A 23,340-nucleotide genomic window follows, 5' to 3' on the forward strand; every position below is an offset into this window, starting at 1 on the left:
GTGCGGACTCGATGGAATTGAGAAAACAAAGTCGAGGGTCGCAGGAGGTCGAAAAGTGGCGGGAGAGGTGGATGATGTCGCCTGCAGGTTACGGCGTCGAGCACTTGCAATCAGTCGTTGGGTGGATGGAGCTTGCGATGGAGTTACGTAGAGCTTCGTGCCTGCCACTGCCACAGCGACTACCTACCTACTGGCCTGCCGGCCAGCCAGCGCCCAACGACAGCCGGCTGTTGGCGGTCGGCGGCAGCAATCGAGCGAGCTCCTCTCAGCTTATGTCATCCCGTCTCCCCTCCTAGTGGCGGTGGAGCCTGGAAGAGCCACCCTGGCGCAAGCACAGGGCGGCCCGAGTCTATTCCGTGGATGAGGCGACAAGGAGGGGGGGGCAGGAGCGGGGTCCAGGTGCTCAGCAACGAGATTGTGACTGTGCTGAAAAATTTCGGTTCCCTCATCTGAACCCCACGTCAAATCTACCACCTTTCCTTTATCAACACCTCCTTCGCCCTTCCAATTCTCTCTACTCTTTCTCTCGTCTTTTCTCTCCACGACTCGACCTCTATTCTTTCAAAATGGGTTTCGCCGATCTTGTCTCTGACGCCGGAGCTGCCAGTCAGTCCAGTCGCCAGCCCCTTTGAGGTGTTTTGTTCAGTCAGCTAATGAGCGCGACACCGTAGCCCTCAACGGATGGCTCGCCACCCGCTCCTACATTGTTGGGTAAGTCGCAGTCTTGCCATTTCTTCCGGCGCCTGTCAAGCTCTCTTCGCGAGGAGAGCGACAGCAGCGTTTTCTCTCCCCTTGGCTTCCATGATGAATATACATGGTCCGTGTTTCCGAAGCGGCCTCAAGACCCGCTCCATGTAGAAACAACCACGCTTTTAGCACTTCTGATCCTTTGCCAATTTTCCTCGTTTTTTCTCTCTATCTTCTCGGCACAGCAAACACCGAAACTTTGAGACTGACAATGTCTCAGCCACACTCCCTCGCAGGCCGACGTTGCCGTCTTCAAGGCCCTCTCCTCCGGCCCTGACGCCGCCAAGTACCCCTACGCCGCTAGGTGGTACAAGCACATCGCCACCTACGAGTCCGAGTTTGCCTCCCTCGCCGGCGATGCGTCCAAGCCCTACTCCGTCTACGGCCCCGAGTCTGGCGAGCTCACCCTGAACCCCGCCAAGGCCCCCGCCGCTGAGGAGGACGAGGACGACGTTGACCTGTTCGGCTCCGACGACGAGGAGGAGGACGCCGAGGCCGCGCGCATCCGTGAGGAGCGTCTCGCCGAGTACAAGAAGAAGAAGGAGGCCAAGCCCAAGACCACCGCCAAGTCGGTCGTCACCCTTGACGTTAAGCCTTGGGGTATGTTTTCACCATCGCCACCGGAACGAGAGCCATGACTGACAAACAAATCCAGACGACGAGACCGACATGGCCGCCCTCGAGGCTGCTGTCCGTGGTATCGAGAAGGACGGTCTGGTGTGGGGTGCCTCCAAGCTCGTGCCCGTCGGCTTCGGCATCAAGAAGCTCCAGATCAACCTCGTCATCGAGGACGAGAAGATCTCGCTGTCCGACCTCGAGGAGGAGATCCAGGAATTCGAGGACCACGTCCAGTCCACCGATATTGCTGCCATGCAGAAGCTGTAAGAAGCTTGAATGAATGATGTGGAGGGATGAATTTTATGAGGCATGATCGGGGTGGGATTGGGAGACACGATGGTTCACGCAATACCCAGAGGGGCATTGAATGAATTTGCCTACATAGACATTCCATGTTTGGAATCATGAATGCAAAAAGCAATTGAGAGGCAAAAAAAAAAAATCAATAACCATGTCACCGTGCCAAGTGAATTCTGTCTCATCCAGTGAAGGAGTCTTGTACCTCATTGGGCCGCATGCATCTATAAGATGTAGTGCGCTAAGCATTATAATGGAGGGGTCAGTGGGTCGTCCTTGTGGTGCAGCACAGTAGACGCGCCCTCAAGCCGAGTCGCGGTCTCGAAGACTTCCTCTGTGAAACCCGCCCTTGCGCCACTGCTCTGTTCTTCTGTATCCTCCTTCCTTCGCCGCGGCATCACTCGTCTTCTCACCCGTCCTAGCTCAGATGTACGGTGACCTCGGAAACAAGCTGGTAAGATTCTTCCTCCGCCTCCACGTCCAGCACACCGCAACCTGACACACGCTTCACCACCACCAGGTGCTCCAGGCCAAGCGCACCCAGAACCTCGCCCATCTGCCCCCCTACCAGGCCGAGATTGTCCGCGCCGTGACGCGCGAGGTCCGCGACCTCGACAAGGATGTAGCCGAGCTCCTCGCGCCTTACCAGGGCACGTTCGACCCGGCCGAGCACCAGTCGACGGCCTGCACGCTCCTCGTCAACCACCTCTCCATGCGCCGCAACAAGCGCTGCCTGCTCGCCTACCACCGCACACGCTCCGACAAGCTCGAGGAGCTCGTCTGGAAAGACGCCGACGTGCTCGACCTGTCGGGGCAGCAGGTGCGCGAGGGGCCCGCGGGCGGCGGCGGCGGCGGCGGCGGTCCCGGTGCCAAGGTCAGCAGCGGCGACGGGTCGACGAGCAGCCTGAGCCCGCAGGAGGAGGAGTACGTGCGGAGCTACGGCGACCTGCTGGCGGCGTACAAGGGACAGTGGACGGATATCGATCTGACGGGGAGCCTCGAGCCGCCGCGGGATCTGTTCATCGATGTGCGGGTGCTCAAGGACGCCGGGGAGATTCAGACGGAATACGGGTAAGGGGATTGGAGGCTCTTGCCTCGCACCGCCTGCCGAGGCATTTCTTTCTTCTTCTTCTTTTCTTTCTTGACGTTATTGCAATGACCGGCTGACTCCCCTTGGCCTGCAGATCGATCACGTTGACGAAGAACAGTCAGTTCTATGTACGACAGGGCGACGTGGAGCGGCTCATCACGCAAGGATACCTGCAAAAGCTGGATTGAAGGCATGCTTTTTTGACAGTTGTCACCTGATGCATGAGAAATGGAGTTCGTTGGTGCAGGACGCGTCGCCCGTGATGGCCCAATGACGCGGCGAACCAGACCATCACAAAGCGAGAGTGCGCATTGCTCTCTCGTTGAGGGGCTCACGTGTCATCTGGTTCACCAGAAAGAAAACGACTCGACGCTCCAGACGCATGCCGAGACGAGGCGTGATAGACCCTTGAACTTTCGTGCGTGGCCACTCGGCGGGCTCGACAGGGTGCTACGAGTGCAACGCTGAAGTTGGGTTGTTGCCCACATGCCGGTCTCGGACGTTGTACGCGGCACAGAACGTCCGGCAGAGGAGACGAAACGAGACGTCGAGATGGCACCGGAAGCTGGAGCCGGGGCGGCCGGGCGGGCTGGGCGCTGGGCGCTGGACAGTGGACGGTGGACACTGCCAGCAGCGGGCACGTCGGCGACTGGTGGAAGAAGAGTCGGATACCAAGGCAAGCGAGGGCATCAGGGCTACCTATCTTCTACGGCACAATATGTCAAGTCAATTGGATGACATCAAATGACTAAAGATCACATCTCTGAAGTGCTGCATGTTGGGCTTCCCATTATTTTCCACACGGGATTGCGTTGACAGAAGAAAATGACATGTATGGAGAGGACCACATGTGGTTCGTCGACCGCCTACCTAACTGCACCTGACAATACGGACCAGTTGTGGAATCACGGGCAACCCTAGGTACCTTGGCGATCACTAAGACCGGCGCTGCCGGACGAGCCCCGCCGCTCGTGGGCTGCAGCGACGATCCTGGCCACTGGCCATGTGGGCTCACGGGCCAAACGCGCTGCTGCTGTGTTCAGCCCTTTGCATCAGGTGGCGCGATCACGAATGAGTCGGGAGTTCCCTAGAGAGAGTGTCGTGCTTGGATTGCCATTGTAGCGGTCAATGGCGACATAGATAGGGACGGCGTTGTTGTTTTGAGTTGCTGACGGCGGCCTCGTCACGGAGGTGCAGAGAATTCATCACCGAAGCCTCTGGCTGGCAGTTGGCCTCCGAAGGGGGGGGGGGGGGGCATGGGGAGTCTCTGGGGCAAGCGATTGGCCTGGGTGGCAGGGTGGCGGCTGAATGGCGTCACTGAGGCTGCTTCGTCTGCTGCACCCTGCTGCCTCGTCTGCTGCACCCTGCTGCAAGCTACTGCTGCCCACGCTGCCCTCATGCTGCTGCTGGCTGCCAGGACCAACCTGAACCTGGACCTGGACCGCGACCGGGACCTGGACCGACCTCAATCTTCAGGTGCGGGGCTCAATTGAAACTGAACGCGCGCTGGCGCCTCATGCAAATTTGCCGGAAGAACTCAACCCAACCCAGAGAGGACCGAGTTCCACGATACCGGCAGACGGAAGACCCCAGCCGGACCCCCTTCGAAACGCACGCAATCTGTGTCCTGTCAAGACAGGTCGATGTCCCGTCAAGACAGGTTGACTCGATGGAGCATTCATATGGCATTGGCATGTTCGACGTACCTCCAGGTAGCTAGGTTGGTAGGTACGCAGGTATCCAATTCAGGTTCAGGGACCACCAAGAAAGACATCAGCATCGCCCAGCCGGCCCCATGGCTTATCTGCCCCATACCCTTCCCTAGCGTTCCTACGTCGTCTCCCCCATCCTCGTCACACCTTCAGCTCTCCATTGCATACCAGTTCCCACCCCCATCGCGTGCGGGCGCTAGGATGGTCCAGAACTAATCCCTTTCTGTAAATACTTTTGCCTGCTTCTTCTTCAGCCAACTGGGACCCGAGCGACCTTGGCTTTGACTGGCTTTGCCTGGCCCTGCAGCAAACCTTCGTCCTCCTCCTCCTGCTGCTCCGATTCGGACCTAATGCTCTGCCCCTCGCCGCAAACCCTCCATCGCTGCTGCAGTTTCCAGTGAGCACATCGTCCCGTGGATGTCGCCATGTCGTCACCCAATTATGGCTTCTCGCCATGGCGGAGGAGAGCTTCGTCACTGAGCACCCAGACCCAACCTACCGACGACGCGCAGCCCACGCCCATCAACCGCCCGAACCGCAACTCCCTTCCCCCTCACTCGGACTCTCTGCGGCAGCTGTCCTCGTCCACGGGCCAGAGAGAGCCCATACGGTCCTTCATACACGGCTCAGTTCGAGACGACCTTGGTAAGTCGCTGCCGCCAACCGCTCTACCCCACCGTCGGAGGAAACGCATATACTAAGACGCACGCCCACCTCCCTCCAGCACCTGTCGACAGCGCTGAATACCTCCGTCACGTCCGCGAGGACACGGCAGAGCTAGCCTCCTACCTGCTCTCTGACAAGAAAAGCAACCAGAGCCCCGCCTTCCTCTCGAGACGCCGCTCCCAGCAGTCCCAGGCGCAGTCCCTCCTGCCGAGCGAGGACGACGATGCCGACTACGGCTCCGAAACGATACACGAAGTCTCGGAGCCTCCTTCGCCTCACAACGAGATACAGCCCGACGACGAGCTGCCCGACGAGGGGCCCTCCATCCTGACGAGCTTGCTGCGCAAATCTCCACCACAGTCCAGAGGGGCGTCTTCTCCGTCGCCTGAGCCGCGTATTCCCGAGATCGAGACCCCGGCGCTCGAGCAGAAGAGGTCGAGGTCGTCAGAGCGTCAACGACGGCAGAGAGACAGCATGGGAGGAGAAGAGGCAGAGTCTACGGAGCGGACGCCCCTGCTGGGAAGGGTGTCCTCTGACGGGCACGGCACCAATGGCCGCACCGCGGACGACGTCGAGGGGCAGAAGCCACGGCCGCGAAGACAGTGGCTCAATGGACTGAAGACCGCCGGCCACAATGTCGAAGCCAGCCTGGCGCGGACTGCCAAGGCGGCGACGAGTCCGCAAATCTGGAACCGCAAGTCGCTGTGGGCGAACGTGGTGGTTGCGCCCGCCTCCTGCCTGCCTGCCGTCATCGTGGGGCTGCTGCTCAACGTACTCGATGCTCTGTCCTATGGTAAGACTGTTCGACCATAATCTACAGTACGTAGCATGCTGACCACTCTACCAGGCATGATTCTCTTCCCCCTCGGCAAGCCCATTTTTGCCGGTCTTGGCTCGGCTGGCATTTCTATCTTCTACGTGAGCACCATCGTCTCACAGCTCACCTTCTCGGCCGGCAGTGGATTCAGGGGTGCTGTTGGCTCTGAACTCGTGAGTATGTCCTTTTCCTCCCCAGCACGCACGCTCTGACACACCTCAGATCGAAGTCGTTCCATTTTTCCATAACATGGCTCAAACTATTACCGACATCGTTGGCGAGGAAAACCCCGACGCTGTCATCGCCACGACAATTACCGCATACGCTATAAGTTCCATGGTCACTGGACTTGTCTTTTACCTCATGGGCAAGTTCAACTTCGGCTACATGGTCGGCTTCATCCCTCGACACATCTTGATCGGCTGCATTGGCGGTGTCGGATGGTTTCTCGTTGCTACTGGCTTCGAGGTCTCCGCCCGCATGAGTGGCAGCCTCGAATACAACTTGGAAACACTGCGAAAGCTCTTCCAGCACGACACAGTACTGCTTTGGGTTATTCCTCTCATACTGGCCATTGTGCTGTTCTACGGCCAGGCAAAAGTTGCGTCCAAGTACTTTCTGCCCTTGTACATCACGGCGATTCCCATCGTCTTCTACTTCTTCGTCACAGTCATTGACACTCTCGACGTTGACCCTCTTCGCGACAACGGCTGGATATTCGAAGGGCCGCCAGCCGACGAACCATGGTGGTATTTCTGGACACTCTACAGTACGTTCCCATAAAGACGCCGTCGACGACTTGGCTAACACCATTTACAGAGTTCCACCTCGTCCAGTGGGAAGCCATCCTGGACACAATTCCAGCCATGTTGGCGCTGACTTTCTTCGGCATCCTTCACGTTCCCATCAACGTCCCTGCTCTTGCTTTGCAGACAGGCGAGGACCATGCTGACCTCGACCGGGAGCTCAAACTGCATGGATACTCCAACTTTCTGTCCGGCTGTTTCGGTAGCATCCAGAACTATCTGGTCTACGCGAACACCGTCTTCTTCATGCGGTCTGGAGGCGATAGCCGACTTGCTGGCGTTATGCTGGCGGCATTGACGTTTTGCGTGCTGATGGTCGGGCCGATGATCATCGGCTTTATCCCGGTCATGATGGTCGGCACCCTTATCTTTGATCTCGGATTCGAGCTGCTTCTGGAGGCCGTGTGGCTACCAAGGAAGAAATTGAAGCTGGCAGAATACTTGACCGTGAGTGCGCCCAGCGAACGTGGACTGATCGCAGGCTAACAGTTCCAGGTGATCGTAATCGTGCTCATCATGGGCATTTACGACTTTGTTATTGGAATTGGTGTTGGTATCCTCCTGGCCTTCATCTCGCTGATCTTCCAGACATCGCGCGTGCCGGCAGTTCGTGCCAGCTACAACGGCGACATCGTAGGGTCTACGGTGCGCCGCAACCCCGGTCAGCATCGATACCTACAGCAGGTGCGCCGTCAAATTTACATTGTCAAGTTGACGGGTTTCCTCTTCTTCGGCACCATTGTAAGCGTCGAGGAGAAGATCCGAGCTCTGATTGAGGACGATGCTTTTTCAGAGTCTCCTATCAAGTTCCTCATCTTGGACTTGTACCACGTCAGCGGGCTGGATTACTCGGCTGGAGAGGCGTTCAACACGATCAGCCGTCTGCTCGATAACAAGGGTGTTGTGCTGGTGATCAGTGGTGTCGAAGCAGAGACCGAGTTGGGACGCAACCTACGAGCCGTTGGTCTCGGCTCGGAGTCGGTGGAAGTAACCATGCTCCCGGACCTCAACTCTGCGCTCGAGAGCTGCGAGAACGAGCTCTTGAAGACCCTCTACGCAAACCAAGAAGAGCTGCATGCCGCCACGCGAAATGCCCCGACGGCCAGCCTCGACGTCCCGGTCAAGGCAGACGTGAGTTCTGCGCTGGATGGCGTCTTCAACTCGCCTCGGCGGAACCACCTACGTACCGCCGCCAAGAACGCCCTCACCAACACGGAATCGCAGCAAACGACGCGATGGCAGAGCTTTAAGGAGCCGCTGCGTCTCATGCTCCAGATCTTCCAGGGCTTGACCGAGAAGAACGAGGACTTTTGGTTCCGCGCCGTCCCCTACTTTGTGCGACGCGAGTTCGTCGCCGGCTCGACCCTCTACCGGCGCGGCGAGACGGCGAGCGGCTTCTATCTCGTCGAACAGGGCATCCTGCGCGCCGAGTACGACCTGCCCCAGGGCTGGCTGACGGAGAGCATCGTGGCGGGCACGACGTGCGGCGAGCTGCCGTTCTTCTCCGAGACGGAGCGCACGGCGAACGTCCTCGTGGAGCGGGACTGCGTCGCCTGGCTGATGGACACCGAGGGTTGGGAGAGGCTGCAGAAGGAGGAGCCGGACGTCGCGAGAGAGCTGTTGCGCATCTCGCTGAAGCTGACGAGCGAGCGGCTGAGCTCTATTACGTCGTATATACTGACCATGGCGGGCTGAGCCGTGCCGCCTCGGTGAAATGGATAAGGGGGGAGAGATCCCAGAAACCATGTTTGTATGGTGTTGTATTGGATGGAGCGGGACACCGATGTGCTTGGAGGTCATTTGCCATCATCAGCGTTCTTGTTGAGATAGTTCAGAGAGCAGAGAGAGGGCTTTATACCCAGTTTGACAAAGATTAGAATTGGTTCACGTCTGAACAACTCGAGTCGTTTGTGTGACAACTCACGGTCGTGCGTTTCGATTTGTCTGTACTACGTGTCATAACAAGTTGTGAAAACAAGAAAAGAAAAAAAGGTCTTCTAACGCCGTCGCTGCCCCCAAGTACATATCCCGACCTCCTCATTCATATCCGTCCAGTGATCCCATCGCCGACCTTTCATTCACACAAGTAACCCATCCTATCGCTCTCTCCCTCTTATCCTCGTTTGTCCAACTGCCGAGCAATCTTCGAGCGTAGCCACCATCGCAGCTCTACCATGCGTTTCCAACATGCCACCAGTCTAACTCCTCTATGACTCTTGACTCTTGGCTCTTGAATCTAGACTCTAGTGTCCGTCCTGTTGTCTACCTCCATGTCTACCACCTGGTGGGTCGCGCTGTGCAAATTGTCCTTGAATATCCCGTCGTGCTCCAGCTTTGGCCACTCTTCATGTGACGCCTCTGGCTTCCCGTCCGGCTTTTCGTCATCGTCGAAGCTTTCCCGGCTCTTCTCAGGCCCCTGCTCCTCCTTCTCGGACTGCTCCTCGCCCTCGTCATCGCTCACGTCAAACTCTCCAATCACGTCCAGCCTCAGCCGCGGGTGCTTGAGACAGGCCGCCTTCACCTCGGGAGGCACTGAACCCTCCCCAACGACGATCCTCTTGAGCTTGGCGGCGTGGAGGTCAAGATGCTCAATCATGTGCGCAAGCAGCTCGGTGACTTCCTCGTCGCGGCCCAGCTCGCCAAAGAATTCGAGCGTCTCGAGCGAGGGTGGCAGGCCGACAGACTGCAGCCTAGGCTTCCTGGAGGTCTTGCCGAAGAGCTGGTAGTCCCAATTCATACGCAGCGTGGTCAGCTTCTCAAATTCGCGCAAGGCGAGCGGCTTGTGGCCGGCCAGGGAGGGAAAATCAATGGTGACGGTCTCCAGGGAGGCGGCGGCTGAATCAATGGCGACCATGTAGTCGCGAAACATGTCGGAGCTCTCCTCAAGTTCGGGCTGAGGGTCCTCGAGCTGCGTCATGACAAACTCTTGTAGGGCCTCGGGAAAGACAAGAAGGTCAGACAGGGCGTCATCGTTAATGTCGCACTCGACAAGGTGCAGCTTCTTGAGGGCCGTGGCGTGGGGCTGTTCCATGAGGTCGAAGCCGCGGTAATCGAGACGCGCGCGGCGGAGGGTCAGTGACTCGAGCGTAGGGTGGGCAAAGATGTGGATGTTCTCGCGGAGGTCCCAGTAGCCATCCTCGGGGCACTGATAGAAGAGAGAGGCAGACTTGAGGCAAGCCAGGTCAAAGGGGCCATTGAACAGCTGGCCGATGCCGTGGAGGAGGGTCACGGGAACGGAGATGTCGAGCGTCTCGAGATTGGACATGGCGGCAATGGCGCGAGGCAGGCTGTCAAAGCGAAGAGCAGCATCTTGGGGACGGTAACCGTGAACAGGGGCATGAGCGTCGATCGTCAGAGCTGTGAGCTCGTGTGAGGGGTAGGCTAGCTTGACGTGCTGTATGGCGGAGCCACGGCGTGGGCGACGGCTGAGGGACTCGCTGAAGAGCAGGTGCAGCTCGGGATTGAGAAAAAGAACCGTTTTGTACAGCACAGCATCAGCGAGGGCGTGATACCGCTTGTTGAGTCGCGAGACGGTACAGAGATCGCGCTTCGACTGTTGAGCGACAGCTTCGAAGAGGCGGAGAAGAACGCTGTCAGGGATGGCGGCAAGCAGGTCCGGGTGGTCCACCTTCTCGGCCCCGTTCCGATCCTGCGTCAGGGTGGAAGAGCAAGTCATCATAAAATGTCGATGAGTCTGGCGATGAAATGTTGAAGAAGGTGAGTGGGATGACAGCAAGGTATGGCGCGTAGCCTCGGCTGATGGTATGCAAAGAGTTATAAGGCAATGAGCGCTAATGTACTAGCAGGTCGTCAGCATCGCAATGAAGCGAGGCCGACGTGCTTTCAGGTATTCATAATCGGAAGTATGTGATACTTGGTGGGTAGGGTGGCAGGACTGCCAAGCGAACCTTTGATGAGAGGCGATAGAAAAGGGAGATGATGATGGAGGTGCAGTTGATATGGTGTCCTCAAATGGAGTAAGGTAAGGCGGGAGGGCGATCAGATGTTGTCAGGTTACCCGCACACACGCACACGGGGTTCGTTCGAGGTGAGCTTGAGCTGTAGGCGGGAAAGGGAAGGAGCCAGGGAGCAGCGGCCCCAGACCGCCGGAAAGGTGGGGGTGTGGCGACCACCTTGATATGGAAATGGCAGTAGCACCCCAGGCCGTTGATCCACTGTTTCACCCATTGGTCGCCCTTTCTCGAGGCGTCTCCTTGTACATCTTGTAGGTACCTTGCCTCACTGCGACTGCCTCGCCGGATGACTGATTTTGCACTTGCCACTGTTTCCATCAAATCAATATCGGGTTTCGTCAAGAACACGAGTCGCCTTTTGGCCCTATCCTCTGTACTCGCTGCCTGAATCGCGTATCAAGCTGCCGTGCAAACATTGCCGAAGAGGCTCTATCAGCGAAAAACCTCTTCGCCCAAGGTTCAGACTACCTTGCTGAGTGAGACTGGGCAGCTGGCCAGGCATCTTTCACTCAACAACTTGAAGTACCCACCACGGAGTTCATTCGCACCATCTCTGTATGACTGCCAACCGCCAGACCCGCCTTGCAGGCGGGCGAATCACCAAACCCTCGCCATCTTCCTCGTCATCCTCTCTGCCTTCCTCCAAGAAAACGTCAGCCCGAAGCCCGCAGGCCAAGAAGCCTCCACCAGCCGATTGTGAAGAGGATTATTTTCAAGACCACCTCGATGACCAGGGGCTCGTCCTAGCCCTCGCCACAGACCTTACACTTCGAGACGTGCCGCAGGCGATGGCTCGCGCCCGAAGCACCATGTTCGACCCTGTCCCCGGCATGGGCAGCAAGCGCATGGCCAAGACGGTCAACTTCCACGCTGGCCTGCCTGGCTTCGTCAGTGCCGGTCACGTTCATGCTGTTCTCGGTGGCAGTCCGACGTCCGTGGAACGTGAGGTCGCTACGCTCGAGGGCCGCGGCGTCTTGAGACGGTTGAGGGTTCGTGGGAGGGGCGAGGTTCTGATTCGGCAAGATGAGTACGAGGGGCTGGTCAGCCGCTGCTCCAAGCTGGATGAGGACACGAAGGGGCTGTATCTCAGATTCCTCAGAGAATACCCTCGCGCAGGCATCATGAGTTTAGGCACGTGCGATGAGAAGCAAGGAGATGCGTTGGTCAGAGCCGGCTTCCTCACAGGAGGCACGACAACAAGAGATGAAAACGCTTCTCTTGGAGGTTTCTATGGTCGACCAGAAGACAAGACGTCTCTCGCGAGCATCGCCGCCGCGTCACGCGCTGCCAGCGGCAGCATCGAGGCAGTCGGCGGCGTCGGGGCGCTACAGAATGCAGGCGGCAGCAGCGGAGCATCGCGACTCGGCCGGGGAGGCGTCGGCCCAGAGCCCGAGTATCGCATTGCCGCGCCAGGTCACGGTAGCTATCTCAAGCTGGTCTCCGCGGCGGTAGAGCATCTCATGTCACTTCTTAGTCGGTCCAAGTATGGCGAAATGCCAGAATACCTGTTGCGAGAGCGTTGGGACGGCGGTATCGCGAGCGACGATGCCCGCAAGATGAGGCGCGCCCGTGGTGAGTTCACTGGCGTGCTGCCGTGGCAGACGAAGAAGTGGCGCGAGTTCTACGGCCTCGAATTCGGTTGGGTTCTTGCCGAGGCCATGGGCACGGGACGTCTCGAGGTCTTCGAGACCGGAAGTGTCGGACGCGGAGTGCGCAAATTGCGTGATGACTAGACAAGGTGACGCCTGCTTTGAAGAACATATCTGATGTCCATAGATTATACCCCAGAAGTTGCAAGCTTGACTTGCATTGAATAAATTCCGATTTTTTTCGTCTAGTTTGCCCCTTGCCCGTGCATCCGGTCCGCTGCGATTTGACAGGGCTGAATAGTCGATACCACCTTGCCGGGTGGATGAGTCGTACCAAAGTCTAAGTGAAAGCTTCAAGCTGTGACTCCTGTCTGCCGTGTTGCCCCGACTCGGTGGCTCTTTTGACGACACTCGTGGTGACGCACATAATCACTTCAAGCCGCGTGTGCCACGTAGCTTTCGGGTGGGAGAATGTCATAATATGGCTTCAGACACGGCATACAGCACCTGCAGTCAAGACCTGCCCGGAGCTGCACAATTCCGAGGTTGCGTGGACACCAGTCCGCACAATCGCAAGCTCATACGACTTGGCACGCCCGAAGTCGTGCGACCGAAATTCCGGGGTATGTATCTGTATATACAGATGTTTAATATTTCCAAGAGGTCTGACTGATCTAACTTTTACAGTAGATGACGTCGCATTTGACCTGTCATGGGAGCCCAGAGCTGCTGGGCGAGGCCTGTGTCGTGCAAGTCCACAGTTATTGTCGATTCCCTAATAGTTGCGAGAAGAGAACCCCTCAATCTCAAGCATCCACCTCGGTGATTCTTCGCCGGATTGCTAAAGACAACCTGTACGCATGCTTGCTGGAGCTGTTGAATTGAAGAACGAATTGACATTGAGCCACGTATAGCCTCTTGCCGGGCCCCTGTTAGGGCAAAGGGCAAAGCATCGCAGTCAGTAGCTTCAAATGTCTCGGGAGACCACACTGAGGTTGGCGTGGACAACCGTGTCTTCGCCTTCGCCGTCTTCCGCCGCGCGCCCCGAGCAATAGACGCGTGGTGTGGTAGCTTCATCCGCGAACGGCATCGTTGGTTAGGGGCCAGGCCGGGGCTGGGTGCCGACCTATTTAGTAGTGAGATGGCGAACAAAGGAATAAATCTCAAGCCAGTGCTTTTGTGAATCCGCTTTCGGCCTGAGAACAGTCCATAGCCAAGCCCGTGGGACTTTTTTTCTTGTCTGTTCATCTGATTCAATTAATGGAGATGTTGTTGCTCTTGCTCGTCAATCGGTGCACAGCCCTCAACTGTAAGAAGAAGTGACCCCTCACTGCAATCCAGATCCTCGAGCCGACCTCGGCACTTGCGATCTGTCCACGTTCGATCTAGGGCCGTGGATCGTGCCACCGACCACGAAGTGGTCCACCCGGCGGCGGAAGGCCAACAGCGACCAGGTCTGTAGCTGAAGTCGTGGCGACCCCCTTTCGATCCACTGTTCTCGTGAGGAAAGCGGTTTAGGAACAGGGTGACTGACGAAGCCGGCGGCCTGTCAATACAGAAACGCGGCCGCATGAGACGCGCCAGTGTCACATTCGGGTTTGTAGTTCTGCAGGCCATGTGCTTGTCATTATCTTGCGAGAGCTCATGGGTACAGCAGTCGGCATCCTCGTTAGTCGTCTCATGCAACTGTCACAGTCGAGTTGCGCCCTAGGCCAAGAAACTTATCACATCAAGCCCTGGTCGATAGGCGCACGGGGCACGCCGTTGGCTGGAGGTGGCGGTGATGTGATGGGCGGAGGGAGATTGCGGTTCTCAGCACCCGGATGCCGATAGCCAGGAACCCACTTCGATTCGGCGAGCGTACTGGGCACATCGCACACTTCGTCAATGATCGAGGCCATGTTGTCCAATAGTTTGGATTTCGGACGCACGCGTGGGCGTGGGCGCGGGCTTTCAAATGGGCCGGCTGGTCATCCTTTGAAGGCCCGTTACTCGTGAATCTGGCGACTGTCTGTGTGGCCGAAGGAGACGAGGATCCGACTTGACAGGATGACAGTAGACGAAGGAAGAGGAACTGTGCATACTCCAGTGATCAACACCCACTAGCAATGTCGGGTAGTTCTGGGATGACACCTGCCGACACCAGGGTTGCATCGCACCTTGCATGCGCCTGCATTGGACTGATCTCGTGTGCGTCTTGCATGCCATTCTTGTGGCGCCACTCTGTTAAAGCGAAGGAGGGACCAAGGCAGATCAGCTCCTCGTTCTTCAACGTTTGACAGCTTGTGTGGCAGCCTTGAAAACATGTTCTTCTTCGACTCAGGTGTTGGGCAGGCAATGCGTGCCACACGTGTCTGATTCAAGCAGCAGAAGAGCAGGGGAAGAGACTGTGTGTCAGCGGGCGAGAGCCAGGGCTCTCTCTGTGCCAGCCAGCATTAGAGCCTCGGAGTTTACTCCCGCGGCGCGCGCTGGTGCACTACCTCGCCGGGTTATGCAAGCCTGCATGGCGATCTTGAACCGTGTTTGGAGCTCTCTGTTACCTTTTGGGTTTGTAGCGCGCTTTGTGCGTGGAGAGACTTGTGCATCTCATTAAACGCAGACGATGGTCTGGACGGCAGGACGGTAAAGGGGGGAAGAGCCGGTACTTTTGGGGTTGGATCGTGCCCTCAGCTGTGGCACTTGTCCCGAAGAAGATGCTACTAGGCTGCCACACCTGCGCGCGAACCCTGTCCATGTAGCAAGATAGCCAGGGGCGATTACCTGGAGACTTGGGTCATCAAATTGGGGTGGTGAAAGCTAAACACTGTTTGGGCCATCGAGGGGTGGGCAGAGATTTCCAGGATGCCATGCCGGGGTTGTCCTTCGTCGTGAGTCGTGAAGCGGACGCGTCTTGGGCCGGGGAAAGGCTAGGGGGCCAGAGAAGTCGTCAGGGGTTGGATGGACGGAAGGATGCGAATGTCGAGGGTCTTTGGTTGATGGGTCGGGACAAGACAAGCATACGAGTGAGTGGCCGAGCAGTTGGCAGGGACACCAGGGACTCCAAGGACACCAGGACACCAGGGGCCCCAAGGTCAAGGGGGAGAGAAGGGAAGGGTAGGGCGAGACCTGGTTGATCGATAGATGTGTATGATCGAGAGATGTGATTCCTCCCTCCTCCCTCCTCACTCGCCTTGCCTACATCGTCGCCGTTGCCGTCAACGCATCGTCTTGTCGTCGAGTCGTTGTTTGCCACAACCATCCGTTCCTTTCGCTGTGTGCCTACGAACCAGCCATCAACCAGTCAACAAACTATCGAGTATCGTCTTCGTCCTCAACGAACCATTTCCTTTATTCCAAACAACCAGTCGAACGCAAATTAATCGACAAGGTCTCGCCGTCGTCCGTCGACTGTCCTCTCAGGCGATCAGTGCACTACTTGCGTGAAGGGGGGGAAAGCGCAAATCCCGAATCGACCTCAATCGAACCAACTCGACCCGTCTCGCCTGCCGATTCCTCAACATCGGAAGTCAGGCCCAGCCAGCTCTGTCCCGCTCGAGCCCAGAGCCCAAGGATCGGACGAAAACGACAGGAAAGCACACCCAAGCCGCAACGTCTAGTGTGCACGAACTCCCGCCTTTTGGGCAGGCACCACTCTTGTTACCACGACGCACGACGGGATCTCCTTCCTTACGATTTGCGCTACCGCCTGGCGCCTTCCTCTATTCGGTCCAGACGAAAGCAGGAGGCACAAGACAAGAGCAGCCGCAACCCCGTGTACCTCTGGCCTCGCCATTGACGTCGGCACGCTTCTACTCCCGTTCTTCTTGACAGAAAGAACATTTGCGACCTCATCTCACCTTGACACCGCCCACCGTCCTCGATTTGCCCCGTCTGCAGCCAGTCCCTGTCTCGACAAAGCCATTCATTCGTCCGCCCCATCCCCGAGCTCCAACCACCTCGCCGTACCTCTTCCTTTTGCCGAAACCCACTCAGCAACGTCGCCCACCTTTAACCCCCGACGTCCGCTCAGCAGAAGAAAGCGTCTTGTCGGGACCTCACACACCCATTCTCTCTTCCGCCCTCTGCTCTCTACGCATAGCCAAGACTGCTCCTGCCGACCGTTGCCTCGAATCACGAGAGCATTCGGGCGCCTCCAACACGTCACCAAAGGCGATTGCTTGCTGTCTTGCATCGCAAGAGGCGAGTCAGTCCTACCTCACCGCAGCTGGCCTGGCAGTCTGGATCTCTGCCACCACCTCCCTCCCCGCCTACCATCTGATCCACAATCAGACATTTGAAAGACATCATATCACCAGGCCCCCCGCCCGTGAGACTCGCCCACCCGCCTCTGCCACTTGAGCGGGCAGCTGGGGCGCTCTTCGATCTGTTCCTCTGCGACTCTTCATGGCCCTCCACTCGAACCTCGTCTGGTAACGATTGTCACGAACAGCCTCATTGCACCCTGCGGTCAGGTCTGAGCACTGGGAATACCTGAAGTCCAATCCGACCCCGGCACGGCCCAACCACTACAATGGCAACAACGCTACCAAGGCCATCTCGTCCTTCCAACGGGCCGCCCACAATGGCCCTCCCCGCCCTACCTATCGCCAAAACTCGCAAGAGCACAGGCAACATTCCAACACCTGCAAGCAGGTCCATTCCCAACACTCCGAATCCCAAGAGCGGGCTCAGGGCACCATCTACGAGCTTCGCACCACCGACCTCCCCCGCCCCGACATCCGCACTGCCACAGCCAAGGTCGTCATCTGCTCTGGGCACGCCAGCCCGGACACTTCGAAAGACTGTGAGCATCAACTCGTTCCCACAACCACCACGAAGTGAAGGGCGGGTGAGCAGCTTGCCACCGAGTCCTCTCGGAGCCGATTCCCCAAGAAACTCTGTCCGAAAATCGCGAGCTTCACTCGCACCCTCATACTCCCATCTCAGCAACGGTACCCCGAGCCTCCTCAACAACAGTGGCGAGGGCAAGTCAATATCTAGTGCCAGCGTGCGCATGTCGGATGGACTCATCAGCATCTCGTCTCCACCTCAGAGTAGGAGTTCCTCGGCGCAAGATTCATATTCCACCTCAGCAACCACCTATGACGATCCTGTCGACGGAGCAGCGTCCAAAGGTGCCGATGCAAGCGACAAAAGATCATCCAAACTTGAAGGCAAGGGCAACGTGCTTGTCAGCGTCCGTGTGCGTCCCGACGCCAATGGAAGCGACAACAACAAGTCAGAAGGCGAATGGATGGTCGATGGCCGCAAGTCGCTTGTCGCATATCGCGGCAAAGACGGAGGAGACCACTACTACGGTAAGCGGGTTTCGAAGCTTTCACTCTCGCGCGCTCGATGCTAACTGGGTATCAGACAATGTTTTCTCGACACACGACGACAATGGTCGGGTATATGACCACATTGCCAAGCGCTTGGTACGCCGGGTCATGGAGGGCTATCACGGAACTGTCTTCGCCTACGGTATGACTGGTACTGGTAAAACTTTCTCCATGCAAGGCACGGCATCATCTCCTGGTGTTATACCGTTGGCAATTACGGATATCTTTTCGTACATCCGGGAGACGCCCTCGCGCGAGTTTCTTCTGAGAGTCAGTTACCTCGAGATTTACAACGAGCGGATCCACGATTTGTTGAGCATGTCGACCGCCGGAGTAGGCGTCAATGCTGGGCAAGAGGAGATCAAACTCAGGGAAGACGCCAAGCGCGGCGTCTATGCCAGTCCCTTGAAGGAGGAAATCGTCCAAAGTCCCACTCAGCTGCTGCGGGTGATCGCTCGTGGAGACCAGGCGCGTAGGACGGCGAGCACGCAGTTCAACGCCCGAAGCTCTCGCAGTCACGCCGTCGTCCAGATCGTGGTAGAGAGTCGTGAGCGCATCCCGGGCAACACGGGGGGCGAGAGCAAACGCTCTGGCATGCTTCCTGGCGGTGTGAGGGTATCGACCCTAAGCCTAATTGATTTGGCCGGTTCAGAAAAGGCCGCCGAGTCGAAGGAGAGACGAACCGAGGGCTCCCACATCAACAAGAGTCTGCTGACTCTTGGAACTGTCATCTCAAAGCTCTCCGACAGCAAAGACAAGGAGGGAAAATCCGCCGACAAGGACGGAAAGCATCTCCCTTATCGTGACAGCAAGTTGACCCGGCTTCTGCAAGGAGCTTTGTCCGGTAATTCTCTTGTCAGCATCCTTTGCACCATTCAGATTGGCTCTGCAGGCACCGCAGCAACGTCAAACAGCCACACCGCGGAGACGATCAATACGCTGAAATTTGCCTCTCGAGCAAAGAACAACATCGTCAGTCACGCCAAGAAGGCCGAGGAAGCACTGGGCAGTGGTGGTGATGGAGGTGCCAGAGTGTTGTTGGAGCGATATCGCGTGGAGATTGCCGACTTGCGACTGCAACTTGATACCCAGGCAAAAGCGAAGAAGCAGCAAAACGCCGAAGAGGAGAAGACGCGTGATGTGGAAGAGGAGAAGGTCCGAGAGCTGGAGGCTGAACATCGTCACGAAGAGCAGATGCTCGAGATGCACTTGGCACGAACCGCACTCAAGGAGCGCATCGATCACCTCAACCGCCTCATCCTGAGCTCCAAATCGACCGGCGTCAATAGCGGCACCTTTAGCTCTCTCGGCGTCCGGTCCTCCATGCTTTCTTCCAGGTCATCAATGGCGACCCCGAGCAGCGGACGGCCTCTGGTCGAAAGGACATCCTCCATGACCTCTGCGACGTCCACCATAGGGCGCCGATCAAGTGGCGGCGCTAAGCGGTTTTCTGGCGGTGAAACGGCACCTGAAGACGAGGACAGTACGGGCGAGTACGGAGACGGCACCGCCTCGCTGACAGCCCAAAACCGTGCTTTGCAAGCCGACCTGGCAGACAAGACGCGATACATTCAAACGCTAGAGAAGCGATTGATGCAAGCGCGGCGGGCCAGCTCGTCTCGGACGTCTATTGGATTCTCCGCGCCGAACAAGGGCATCATGGTGGGCGAAGACCACAGTGTCTCGACGCTGTTGAAGGACAAGGACACGGAGATTGCCGACCTCCGGGCCAGGTTAGATGACAAGGACCGCATGCTCGCTGCACTGCGAAGTGCGGCCCGGTCTCGGGACACTGCTGAGGGCACCTCGGATAACCGAACCTCATCAATCTTCGACAGCATCGGGCCGCCCCCTACAAGTCCTCCCGCCGCTGCGGCACCCCTATTCCCAGATGGCCGCAATCGACGAAAGAGTGTGGATGAGATGAGCAAGATGCTTGACGAGATGATCCACGAACGCGTCGAAAACGGCCAGATCGTGCGTGGCAATCGGGGCAGCGTACGAGTCGTCAATGAACGCAGACTCGAGCCCCTACCCGAGCCAGCGACTGGGTTGGAGCCACTTCGGCAGAGCCCGACGTTGGAGGATGCGCCAAAGGTGCTTGTGGAGGCGTGAGAGTGGGAAGATGACCCGCTTGGATGTACGGATGGCAGATGGCAGACGTGATGAGGTTACTCGATATCCCCTGGTTTGAGGAGGACAAGGAGGGGTGTCCATGAGAAAAGGCGTTCTGGTTTGGCCATTTTATACTTCTTTTTTCTTGCTTCCGCGCTTATACCCGACTTTCGTTTGCGGGCCCGCTGGGGGCGATACAAGTTCATTCTTACCTTCGATGGATGGGTTTTCAAAGGGGTGGACGGTGTGTGTTCATTTTTTGTTTGCTTGTATCACGCGAGGTCAACGGCAAACACGGAGACGGGAGACGGCGACGGACGAATGTCATGTCCAGCATCGAGCGCCTCTGCCGTTTGCTTTTAATAGGGGAGGCGACTCGGGCAAGCATAACGTAGACATACATATACACATGTAAACACAGCACCGAGGAGACGACAGAGGGCTTGGGGCAGCTGGGGTTCCGCTTGCGCTTTATGACTAGCGATGCCCTGCTGACGATGCGCTCATGGTGCAAAGAGCAATGGTCTAATAATGAATTTCCTTGCATCCAATTCCATACCTCGTTTCTACTGTGCTTGCCCTTCTGCTTGCTCCTGACACCATGCTCATTCCTGGATTCCAAACGCTTGGACAGTGCTCACTCTGACGAGTATTGATCCAAACAACAGCAGTCCCAGTAGGCTGTTTAGCGAACGGCCTTGAAAGGGTGTGCTCACTTGCCCGTGTCGGGACGGGATGACGTGCATGCGACCTGGACGCCCACTGCGACTCTGACGGTGAGGCACGGCCTTTTTTTTGGTCAGAATACAGGATGGGCAGGGGGAAGGTTCCAAACGACGGGATCGTGTCTCGCAAGCGGGACGGGGGCGATCGAGGGAGAGATGAATGGGATGGATTGTGCATCCTTGAGAACAGACGCTCGCTGTGACCTCATGTGCGGGGGACGAATTCTTCTCGTGATCTCCCCGCATCTCCACGGCTCTGGATTGCGACGCGACAGGTCTAGGGAGAGAGATAAGGGAGGAAGGCGGAATGCGAAAGGCGGGGCACGCAAGTTCGTCAATAGTACCTCTCACTTCTCGTTGGAGGGAGGTTCCTCCTCTGGAAGTTTCTGCGAGGTTTGCTGAGCGATGCGATGGTTTGTGTTGCTTGATGTCGACTCAGGCGGGTGGGTGGTTGTGCCTCGTTGTGGGTTGCCTTTTCGGGACGGACTGAGTGGGGGGCTGCGCGATCAGGGTGGGCTGACGTGCATGCTGTATTAGTGAGCTCGGCTTCAGTGACTACATGGGTTCTCGTGCGCGTTCTTGTTTGGAGGTTTTTGTCAGCAAGTTCATGAAATGTCCGCGCCTGGCGAAGCTTTGGGTGGTGGCAGCTGGACGTGGCAGCACGAAGGGAAGGCTGTGAACCCAATCAACGCGTCTCAGAAGCACCGTGGCTGCCGTTGTCTACTCAAGCTTGACACATCTGAACTGACGTCTGCCGGAACTACCTAGCAACAAGTCTACGCCTTCAACACATGTGCATATTGCGGATGATGATATGATGTGATCTTCAATAGTCATCGTCGTGTCCAAATACGGCAGCCAGCAGCGAGGACCGCTGCCCTATAGTTTGGATCCTGCGTATAAAATCACGAGTCCATCCGGTGATACTGAATACTCATTGGACTAGTGGCATCATATCACTTTTTCAGACTCTCAGTCAAGTTATCGACATCTGCCCTTGAATCTCCTGTCTCTATACACCCCCCTCGCCTCCCTTCAACACCAACATGCGCGTCGCTATTGCAGGCTCGGGTGACTTTGCTCGCTATCTCAGCGAAGAACTGGTCGCCGGCGGCTTTCAAGTCACCATCCTGACACGCTCCGTCAAGCCTCACTTCGAGAATCGTCCCGGCGTCACGCAATTTGTCACGGACTACTCGGTCGCATCCATCGTCAAAGGCATCCAAGACAGCACCGTCCTCATCTCCGCCATTCTGGACTATGGTGCCACATTCGTCGATGTCCACCTCCGTCTCATCGATGCGTGCAAACAGAGTCCTGCTTGCAAGCGCTTCATCCCGGCCGAGTACGGCGGAAATCTCGAGAAATTCCCAGACCAGCCGGGCTTCTACTACCGTGTCCACGAACCTGTGCGCAAGGCGCTGCGCGAGCAGACTGAACTTGAGTGGACTCTCATCGCCGTCGGCTGGTTCATCGACTATATCATGCCCAGCCACAGCCGTTACCTGAAGGATGCTGGCGACGCATTCCCCATAAACCTCGTGGACCGCAAAATCCTTATTCCCGGCACGGGTAATGAGCCCCTCGACGTGACCAGTGCAAGAGACGCCGCCAAGGCAATCACCATGCTGGTGCAGGCTCCGAAGTGGGAGCACCACACCAACATATCTGGAGAGAAGACGACCTGGAATACTGTAGCGGCCCTGATGCAGTCCAAGTATCCCGACTTGACGGTAGAATACCGCAGCCTTTACCAGCTGATCGAGAACATTGTCTCGAGCAAGGACGATTTCACAACTATCATCGCAGAATACCAGATCTTCTCGGTGAGCCAGGCCGGATCTTTGGATCCCGCCAAAGTCGCCGCACACCGTGATGCGTACTTCCAGGGGGTCAAGTTCCGGTCTGTGCAGGAGATGCTGGAGGACGCTGAGAAGCACCCGGGAACCATTATCTGAGGGCCATAGTATAGTCCCTTTTCCACTTTAGTCTTTTAAATTAAAATAAAAGCAAGTCAAACTGAGGCATTCGTGCCAGCATGTGAGGCCATGGTTCAGGCGCTGTATTCGTGGGCGCCCCATCTCGTGACTTCCAGATCTCTTCCGCAGCCGACCGAAGCACGTTCCAAGTCTCAAACCCCAAAGCTACCCGCCGGGCAATGGACGCCCTTAGTCTGTCACGCATATTCATGGTCCTGGCTTCGAAGGCTACCGTTGCGTAGATCCAAGTACTGGGGTTTTGATCTTCGTTTGTAGCGTCAAGCCTCTCGATGAGGTGGATGCATTTTGCCACCAGCGCATCAATATCTGCTTCAGACCCACGTCGACCAGATGCGCACTTGAAGTAGAGCAGGCAAGCGTGATAAAACAAGAAGCCATGATGACGGAGTGAGACCTGCTCCTCGCCTTCTGTCGTTGTGTGATCAGAAACTGGCGGCGTGGACAAAGCAAACTCCATCTCGAGCTGATCCAGCTCGCCAACATCCATGGCACCACCAGATAAAAGAATCGTGTTGAAAGACGAGACCAAGCTCAGTAAAGTGCTTGAAAGCCCCTGGTCCAGGAGAAAGCCATGACCTGCATAGTCAATCGCCAGAGGACCGGGGACTTCAACGTAACCAACATATCGGGATTGTATCAGAGCCAAGAAACCAGCATATGATTGATATGTGATGGATGCCGAAGTCGATTCAGTCCACATCTCGATTCTCGTGTCTTCGAGTAGGCTGCGAGTCACCTTAACTACCTCGCGCCAGGTGCCGGGCGTGCCACTGATGAATTGCGTCATTATCCATAAACACAAGGTCCCGAAGCTTGCCAAGCGTTCGCTGGGCTCGGCACGATGCATATTGCGCATGAGGTGGAAG

At 57.1% G+C, this 23,340-nt stretch overlaps 8 protein-coding genes across 8 annotated transcripts; 6 read left to right on the forward strand and 2 right to left on the reverse strand.

Annotated features, from left to right (window-relative positions):
• Positions 1-566: 566 nt before the first annotated feature.
• EFB1 (Translation elongation factor 1 beta) lies at positions 567-1,632 on the forward strand (the record flags this gene model as incomplete). Its single annotated transcript, XM_028636887.1, has 4 exons — positions 567-606; positions 672-711; positions 968-1,347; positions 1,403-1,632. The coding sequence occupies 4 exons, from the start codon at positions 567-569 to the stop codon at positions 1,630-1,632; spliced, it is 690 nt and encodes a 229-aa protein (XP_028497466.1).
• Positions 1,633-2,089: 457 nt separating this feature from the next.
• GINS1 (DNA replication complex GINS protein PSF1) lies at positions 2,090-2,940 on the forward strand (the record flags this gene model as incomplete). Its single annotated transcript, XM_028636888.1, has 3 exons — positions 2,090-2,116; positions 2,183-2,733; positions 2,847-2,940. 3 exons carry the CDS (start codon positions 2,090-2,092, stop codon positions 2,938-2,940), a joined length of 672 nt encoding a protein of 223 aa, XP_028497467.1.
• A 1,949-nt stretch (positions 2,941-4,889) lies between these two features.
• On the forward strand, positions 4,890-8,448 carry D7B24_002688 (uncharacterized protein; the record flags this gene model as incomplete). Its single annotated transcript, XM_028636889.1, has 6 exons — positions 4,890-5,109; positions 5,189-5,923; positions 5,978-6,120; positions 6,170-6,716; positions 6,767-7,200; positions 7,249-8,448. The coding sequence occupies 6 exons, from the start codon at positions 4,890-4,892 to the stop codon at positions 8,446-8,448; spliced, it is 3,279 nt and encodes a 1,092-aa protein (XP_028497468.1).
• Positions 8,449-8,989: 541 nt separating this feature from the next.
• On the reverse strand, positions 8,990-10,432 carry D7B24_002689 (uncharacterized protein; the record flags this gene model as incomplete). Its single annotated transcript, XM_028636890.1, has 1 exon — positions 8,990-10,432. The coding sequence occupies one exon, from the start codon at positions 10,430-10,432 to the stop codon at positions 8,990-8,992; it is 1,443 nt and encodes a 480-aa protein (XP_028497469.1).
• An 852-nt stretch (positions 10,433-11,284) lies between these two features.
• On the forward strand, positions 11,285-12,460 carry D7B24_002690 (uncharacterized protein; the record flags this gene model as incomplete). Its single annotated transcript, XM_028636891.1, has 1 exon — positions 11,285-12,460. One exon carries the CDS (start codon positions 11,285-11,287, stop codon positions 12,458-12,460), a length of 1,176 nt encoding a protein of 391 aa, XP_028497470.1.
• A 1,483-nt stretch (positions 12,461-13,943) lies between these two features.
• Positions 13,944-14,217, reverse strand: D7B24_002691 (uncharacterized protein; the record flags this gene model as incomplete). The annotated part of the gene is made up of 2 exons (XM_028636892.1): positions 13,944-13,947; positions 14,045-14,217. 2 exons carry the CDS (start codon positions 14,215-14,217, stop codon positions 13,944-13,946), a joined length of 177 nt encoding a protein of 58 aa, XP_028497471.1.
• A 2,609-nt stretch (positions 14,218-16,826) lies between these two features.
• D7B24_002692 (uncharacterized protein) lies at positions 16,827-19,749 on the forward strand (the record flags this gene model as incomplete). Its single annotated transcript, XM_028636893.1, has 2 exons — positions 16,827-17,613; positions 17,669-19,749. 2 exons carry the CDS (start codon positions 16,827-16,829, stop codon positions 19,747-19,749), a joined length of 2,868 nt encoding a protein of 955 aa, XP_028497472.1.
• A 1,771-nt stretch (positions 19,750-21,520) lies between these two features.
• D7B24_002693 (uncharacterized protein) lies at positions 21,521-22,432 on the forward strand (the record flags this gene model as incomplete). Its single annotated transcript, XM_028636894.1, has 1 exon — positions 21,521-22,432. One exon carries the CDS (start codon positions 21,521-21,523, stop codon positions 22,430-22,432), a length of 912 nt encoding a protein of 303 aa, XP_028497473.1.
• Between the last annotated feature and the right edge of the window lie 908 nt (positions 22,433-23,340).

Source organism: Verticillium nonalfalfae (genome assembly GCF_003724135.2).
Source record: "Verticillium nonalfalfae strain VnAa140/NRRL 66861 chromosome Unknown scaffold_17, whole genome shotgun sequence".
NCBI lineage: Eukaryota > Fungi > Ascomycota > Sordariomycetes > Glomerellales > Plectosphaerellaceae > Verticillium > Verticillium nonalfalfae.